The sequence below is a fragment of the Mesoplodon densirostris genome, chromosome 6 (genome assembly GCF_025265405.1).
Source record: "Mesoplodon densirostris isolate mMesDen1 chromosome 6, mMesDen1 primary haplotype, whole genome shotgun sequence".
NCBI lineage: Eukaryota > Metazoa > Chordata > Mammalia > Artiodactyla > Ziphiidae > Mesoplodon > Mesoplodon densirostris.
Genome location: NC_082666.1, coordinates 78,438,331 through 78,446,464, shown reverse-complemented (window position 1 = coordinate 78,446,464; position 8,134 = coordinate 78,438,331). Strand labels below are relative to the sequence as shown.

Below are 8,134 nucleotides of genomic sequence, written 5' to 3'. Positions count from 1 at the left end.
ATGCATATTCTGTTGCTTTGGGGTGGAATGTTCTGTATATATCTGTTAAGTTCACCTAGTCTAATATGTTATTTAAGGCCATGCTTTCTTCATTGATTTCCTGCCTAGACAATCTATCCGTTGATATAAGTGGGGTATTAAAGCCCCCTACTACTATTGTATTGCTGTCTATTTCTCCTTTTAGGTCTTTAATATTTGCTTTTTACATTTAAGTGCTCCTGTGTTGGACGCATATTTACAAATGTTATATCCCTAGTTGGATTGACCCTTTTATCATTATGCCCTCCTTTGTCTCTTATTACAGTCTTTGTTTTAAAGTCTGTTTTGTCTGATGTAAGTATAGCTACCCCAGCTTTTTTTGTTTTTATTTGCATGGAATATCTTTTTCCATAGATTCACTTTCAGTCTCTGTGTGTCCTTACATTGGAAGTGAGTCTCTTGTAGGCAGCCTATAGGTGTGACTTTTTTTTTTTAATCCATTTAGCCACTCTTTTCTTTTGATTGTAGGATTTAGTTCATTTACATTTAAAGTAATTATTTATAGGTAGGGACTTACTGCCATTTGTTCATTGTTTTCCTGGTTGTTTCGTAGTTCCTCTTGTTCCCATCTTCTCTTCCTCTTTCCCTTTGTGGTTTGATACCCTTCTGGTATACTTAAATTCCTTTCTCTTTATCTTTTGTATATCTACTATAAGATTTTGCTTTGTGTTACCATGAGGCTTACATATAATAAGAATCTTATTTAAGTCAATAACAACTTAAGATTGATCTCATTTTAAAGCTCTACACAGTTACTCTATTCCATCCAACTTTCATGGTTTTGATATTACATTTATATCTTATCTTGTGTGTTAGTTAACTAATTATTGTAATCATAGTTATTTTTACCACTTTTGTCTTTCAACCTTTATACTAGCTTTAAAAGTCATTAATCCACTACCTTTTCTATGTTTACATTTCCAGTGAGATTTATTCTTTCATATGTTTTCTTGTTTCTAATTAATACCCTTTCTTTTCAGCTTAAAGAAGTCCCATTAACATTTCTTGAAAGACCAGTTTAGTGGTGACAAACTCCTTCAGTTTTTGCCTGCCTGGAAAACTCTTTATCTCTCCTTCACTTCTGATTGATAACTTTGTCAGGTAGAGTATTCTTGGTTGGAAGTTTTTGTTGTTGTTGTAGTTTGTTTGTTTTCTTTCAGCACTTTGAATATATAGTGCTTTTCCCTTCTGGCCTACAAAATTTCTGCTGAAAAATCTGCTGATAGTCTTATGAGAATTCTCTTGTATGTAACAAGTTGTTTTTCTCTTATTGCTTCTAAAATTCTCTCCTTGTCTTTAACTTTTGACATTTTAAGAAAATGTGTCTTGGTGTGGATCTCTGGGTTCCTCTTATTTGGAACTTGGATCCTGGGCTTCCTGGATCTGGATGCTCTTTCCTTACCCAGTTTAGGGACCTTTTCAGCCATTATTTCTTCAAATAATTTTTCTGCCCCTTTTTCTCTTTTCCTTTTGGGAGCCCTATAATGTTAGCCCATTAATGTTATGAATGTTAGCCCATCTGATGGTTTCCCATAAGTCGCTTAAGCTATCTTCTTTTTTATATTTATTTTTTCCTTTTGCTGCTCTGATTGAGTGAATTTTAGTGCCTTGTCAACAAGTTAACTGTTCCTTTTTTCTACTTTGTTTAGTCTCCTTTTGAACCCTGTAGTGTAATTTTCAGGTCAGTTATTCTTCAGCTCTGTAACTTTTGTTTGGTACTTTGTTATATTTTCTCTCTCTTTGCTGAATTTCTCACTGTGTTCATTTATTTTACTCCCCTGTTCAGTGAGCATCCTTATAACCATTACTTTGAACACTTTATCAGGTAAATTACTTATCTTCATTCTGTTAAGACTTTGGGGTTTGTTTGTTTTTTTTTCCTGAGCTTTTATCTTATTCTTTTGTTTGGAACATATTCATCTGTTTCTTCGTTTTCTTGACTCCCTCTGTTGGTTTCTTGCAGTAGATAAAACAACCACTTCTCTCAGTGTAAAAGGAGTGGCCTTGTGCAGAAGATGAATCTTGTTCAACCCTGCCCTAGCCTCTGGTTGTCTCTCAAACCTTTGTGATTGTCCAAGCACCTATTATACCTTTAATAGCTCCCAGTAGTTTAAGGTGTGCCAAGACCTGTACATGTCCCAAAAGGGGAGTCTCTCAGTCAGCACTTAGATTCAGACAGATTGGAAGCCAAACCCCCAGACAGCAGATTTTAAAGTATGCAAATATCTACAGTCCTGTGGGACCACAGGCATAAGCCCCACCAGCCACCAGAGCCAGGTGATCTGGCGGTGTCCCCTCGGCAGAAGTCATACAAATCAGGGCTCCAGACAAGAATATAAACTCTTTTCTGGGACGTACCACTGAGCCTTAGTGAGAAAGAGGGAAAGTACAAGGATGGCATCCACTGGCCTGTGCTCCCTGAGATCAGCTCCATAGACCCCTAGATGTGTGCCAAACCTGAAGCTACCCCTCAGGCCAAAGCTCCAGGAGATTCAGTTAGGCCTCTTTCACAGAATGACCGTGGGTGTGTTTCAGTCTGCTGTCTGCGCAGTGTCCTGGATTTGGTAGCCTGCCAAGAACTACCTCTCCAATTCTTAGAGTCCCTTGGGACCAAGGAACACAAGACCCTCTGGCCACCAGAGCAGAGGCAGTCAAGGTACGTCCCCTGGTTGGTAGCTGCAAAACCCACAGCACCAGATGTAAAAGCCAGGGCACCTGACACATGTGAGAGCTCCCCTCTGGGAGAGGAGGATGGTGTTCCGGAGGATGGCAGAGCCCCACCCTTCTGAGGTCTGTGGAAAAGATTACAGAGTCAGCCCTTAGATGTGTGTTTAATTAGAAACTTGCCCCTCAGGCTGCATCTGTGATGTGATGATTAGTTAATAGGCCTCTTTCACAGAGAGATTGAGCTCCTGGGTCTCTTGCTCTTGCTGTGCCCTGGGAATGTTAGCTATTTAAGAACTCTTTTTCTTTGGTTATAGTTCTACTGGCTACCAGAGCCAGATCATGTGGACGTGTCCCTTGGCAGCAGCTACAAAAATTAGGGTGCCAGATAAGGGTATAAGCTCCTCTCTGGGAGATACTGGAGAGCTGGTGAGGCAGAGGGAGAGCACAAAGATTGTGCCCACCAGCCTCTGTTCCCTGAGACCGCTTCCTTAGGCCATTAGCTGTGTATCAAACCAGAAGCCTATGTCTTAGGACAAAGCTCCTGGACCAGCAAATAGGCTTCTCTCACAGAATGACTGGGAGGGTGTTTTGAGTCTGCTGTCTGTGCAGTGCCCTGGGCGTGGTAGCCTGCCAAAAAACTGTCTCTCTGATTGCTACAGCCCCAGGGGACCTAGAAATGCATGCTCTCCTGGCCTCTAGAGTCAGGCAATCGAGGGACATCCCCTAGGCAGTAGCTGCAAAACTCAGGGCATCAGACACATGTAAAAGCTCCCTTCTGGGAGATACTGGTGCTCTAGATCACAGCAGAATTAAGAGCATGAAGATGGTGCCCACTGGCTGTAGTGAGGAAGAGGGGGAACATAAAAATGAGGCCTATAAGAATAAGAGAAAGAAAAAGAGGGCGTCTGTTGGCTAAGCAAGGCAGAGTGACAGCACATAGATGGCACCCACCGGTCTCTGTTTCTGGAGAGTGTTCCAACAGCTCTTAGATGTGTGTGTAAAAATAGATGCCTGCCCCCCAGACCAGTGCTTTAATATATGAAAACGAACCTCCTTCACTCAAAGTCTAAATACAATCTGCTGCCTCAGCTGAGCCCTGGGGAGGGTGAGTCTAAGTGTGCAAGCCCTTCTAGAGCCATTTCTCAGATTGCTACAGTTTTGTGGATCTTGTGGATGTGAGCCTGGTTGGTTTTCAAAGCTAGGTATTTGGGGGTTCATCTCTCAGGTGCAAGTATTAACAGTTGGAGTGCTTGATGTGTGATTGATACCCTTCAATCCTCAGGGAGAAGCTCTGGGTTTTGAGTTCCCTCCTGATTTGGGGTCACTGTACCAACAGTGGTATGTATAGCAGGATTGTGTCCCAGCCATTCCTACCCACTTTTTAAAAAATTTTATTTATTTTATTTTGGGCTACGTTGGGTCTTTGTTGCTGCATGTGGGCTTTCTCTAGTTGCAGCGAGTGGGGGCTGCTCTTCATTGTGGTGCGCGGCCTTCTCATTGCGGTGGCTTCTCTTGTTGCGGAGCACAGGCTCCAGGTGCATGGACTCAGTAGTTGTGGCTCGCAGGCTCTAGAGTGCAGGTTCAGTAGTTGTGGCACATGGGCTTAGTTGCCCTGCAGCATGTGGGATCTTCCTGGACCAGGGCTCGAACCTGTGTCCCCTGCGTTGGCGGGCAGATTATTAACCACTGTGCCACCAGGGAAGCCTCCTACCCATTTTAATGTCATTTTCTTCTCATTTGCCCAGTGTAGTCCATGCTCAGCCAACATTTTAAGTTTTTTTCCAGAGGAAGTTGTTCATATGTAGCTGTAGACTCGGTGGGTCTGTGAGAGGTGAGTTCAGGATCTTTCTATGTCACCATCTTGAACCGGAAATGTAATTCTTATATAGTGATCTTATATCCTGTAAATTCACTTAACTCATTTATGGGCTCTAGTAGAGTTTTTATAGATTTCCTCAGATTTTCTACATAGGGGAGCATGACATTTGTGAAAAAAAAGGCAGTTTTACTTCTTCCCTTTCCAATATAGGGGTTTTTATTTCTTATCTCTTGATCTTATTGCACTGGCTAGAATCTTTAATGTTGAGGTTTGGCATCCTTGTCTTCTTCCTGATCTTAGGGGAAAATTGATTCAGTTTTTCACAATTTAGTATGATGCTAGTTGTAAGATTTTAAGTAAATGCCCTTTAATGCATTGAAGAATTTTCCTTCTATTCCTACTTTTCTGAGAGTTTTTGTCAGGAATGGATGTTGGATTTTCTCAAATGATTTTCTGCATCTATTGACATAATCAGAAATAATTTACGTATTTATTTATATATTTATAGATGAATATTCTTTAGTTTGTTAATATGATGAATTACACTGATGGATTTTCAAGTGTCAAAACAATTTGCATTCTTGGGATAAACTTCACTTGGTCAAATGTATTACCCTTTTTATAAATTTTGGATTCAATTTGCTAAATTTTGTTTAGGATTTTTGATATCTATGTTTATAACATAGGAATATTGGTCTGCCATTTCTCTGTAATATCTTTGTCTGGTTTTGGTGTCAGGGTAATTCTGTAATCATAGAATGAGTTGGGAAGTATTCTCACCTTTTTAATTTTTTGAAAGAGTTCATAAAGAATTTGTAAGTGTTTAGTGGAATTCACCTGTGCTGCCCTATGGGCCTGCAGTTTTCTTTGTGGGAATGTTTTAAACTACGAATTCAATTTCTTTAATAGATAGGCTCTTCAGGTTATATATTTCTTCCTTGGTAAGCTTGGGTAATCTGTGTCTTTCAAGAAATTTGCCCATTTTATCTAAGTTGTTGAATTTACTAGCATAAGGTTGTTCATAATATTTTCCCAGATTATTATTATTACACTTATGTGAAAAATATGGGTAATTTGATAGGGATCACATTAAATCTGTAGATTGCTTTGGATATCCTCCGAGGCATTTTATTTGCATGTGTGTATTATATCCCTAGAAAAAGGTCCAGGTATTTTCCCTCCAGTGTGTTTTCATCTTGCTTCTTTATGGTCCATGATGCCAGCTGAGGTTGTCAGTACAATGAAAAGAAACTGATGGGACGGGAGCACGTTATTCTGACATTTTTCTAGATCTTTGAGTTGCACATCAAATCTGGGGCTGATCACTCCACAGTTATTTAGCCTGTCTGTGAGGTTCACAACAATTTCCCCAGCCCTGTGATCATCGATGATTTCAAATTTGCCAATGTAACCGTGATTCATCATCACAGTTAGAAACCTGACGATGACTTTGGGGCATGGCCTAAACCAACCTGGCGTTTGCCTCTTTTTTTTGGCATTGTTGATACTCTTGAGACCATCAGCCAGGACATGCATGCACACCATTATGGCGGCACAGAAAGATGGTGGAAAGAGCAGTATGGCCATTTTAACAATATTAATTCTTCCAATCCAAGAGCATGGGATATCTTTCCATTTCTTTGAATCATCTTCAGTTTCCTTTATTAATGTTTTATAGTTCTCAGTATGTAAGTGTTTCACCTCTTTGGTTAGTTTTATTCCTAAGTATTTTATTTTTTGGGGGTGCAATTTTTTTAATATAAATTTATTTTATTTATTTGTGGCTGCGTCGGGTCTTCATTGCTGTGTGCGGGCTTTCTCTAGTTGAGGTGAGCGGGGGCCATTCCTCCTTGCAGTGCGCGGGCCTCTCTTTGCGGTGGCCCCTCGTGTTGTGGAGCACAGGCTCCAGGCGCACAGGCCTCAGCAGCTGTGGCTCGTGGGCTCCAGAGCGCAGGCTCAGCATTTGTGGCACACGGGCCTAGCTGTTTCGCAGCATATGGGATCCTCCTGGAACAGGGCTCGAACCCCTGTCCCCTGCATTGGCAGTCGGATTCCTAACCACTGCGCCACGAGGGAAGCCTGGGGGGTGTGATTTTAAAAGGGATTGTTTTTTTACATTCCTTTCTGATATTTCATTGTTAGTGTAAAGAAATGCAACCGATTTCTGTATGTTAATCTTGTATCCTGCTACCTTGCTGAATTCATTGATCAGTTCTAGGGTTTTCTATCTATAGTATCATGTCATCTGCATATAATGACACTTTTACCTCTTCCCTTCCAATTTGGATACTTTTTATTTCTTTTTCTTACCTGAGTGCCTTGGCTAGGACTTGCAATACTGTGTTGAATAGAAGAGGTGAGAGTGGGCATCCTTGTCTTGTTCCAGATTTTAACAGGAAGACTTTCAGCTTTTCACTATTGAGTATTATATTGGCTGTGGGTTTGTCAAAAATGGCTTTTATTATCTTGAGATATGTTCCCTCTATACCCACTTTGGTAAGAGTTTTTATTATGAATGGATATTGAATTTTGTCAAATGCTTTTTCTGCATCTACTGAGATGATGATGTGGCTTTTGTCTTTTGTTTATGTGGTGTATCACATTGATTTGCATACGTTGAACCATTCTTGTGAACTTGGGATGAATCCCACTTGGTCATGGTGTATGGTCTTTTTTATGTGTTGTTGGATTCGGTTTGCTAATATTTTGTCGAGAATTAGTAACTTAAAAAAATATGGTAATAGACCAATGTAACCCAATACAGATTGGGGTTTAATAGATGATAAAGATGGAATTTCAAACTAATGGAGGAAAGGTGGACTATTTAGGATATGGTATTGGCACAACTGATTGGGGTTTTTTTTTGGGGGGTAGGGGTGGGGCTTAATCCCTCCCTCATTCTTATATCAAAGTCAATTATAGACAAAACAAAAATTTAAATGTAAAAGCAAAACTATAAACATAATGAAGAAAATATGAGTAAATTATTGTTATCATCCAAGAGTAGGAAAGACCTTTCTGAAAATGACATAAAATACCCATTGAAAAATCTGATTAAAACAAAATTGAAAAAAAACCCCACAAAGCCAACAGTTCTTATCTAGAACAACTAAAAACACCATAAACAAAATCAAAAGGTATATTGGGAAAACTATTTATAACTTTTTATAACATATCATGGGAAAATGGAGATTATATATAGATAGATAGATAGATAGATAGATAGATATAGATAGATCTCCTAAAAATCAGAACGAACAAGTCCCTAGTAGAAAATAATGGGCACAGAATGTGAACAGATAATTTAAAGAAGAAATACAAATGATTGAGAAACATAAATATAGGCTCAACCCCACTAATATAATGATGGTTTAAATTAGAGCAAAAATAAAATACTATTTTTCTTGCCTACCGGATTTATGAAAATTAAAAAGATTTTCAGTATCAAGTAAAGTCAGCCCTTCATATACTTGGGTTCTGCATCTACAGATTCATCCAACCATGGATCACAAAAACTCAGGAAAAAAAAGTCCCAGAAAGTTCCAAAAAGCAAAACTTGAATTTGCGATGATGGGCTGGCAACTCTTTACATAACATTTACATTGTATT

The 8,134-nt window shown here is 39.5% G+C and overlaps 1 protein-coding gene across 1 annotated transcript; it reads right to left on the bottom strand.

Moving 5' to 3' along the window:
- Positions 1-5,716: 5,716 nt before the first annotated feature.
- LOC132492311 (small ribosomal subunit protein uS8-like) lies at positions 5,717-6,070 on the bottom strand. The gene has a single exon (XM_060101772.1). The coding sequence runs from the start codon at positions 6,068-6,070 to the stop codon at positions 5,717-5,719; it is 354 nt and encodes a 117-aa protein (XP_059957755.1).
- Positions 6,071-8,134: the final 2,064 nt, after the last annotated feature.

Coding starts and splice junctions, on each gene's coding strand:
- LOC132492311 (XM_060101772.1), bottom strand. CDS start 6,070: ATGGTGTGCATGCATGTCCTGGCTGATGGTCTCAAGAGTATCAACAAT.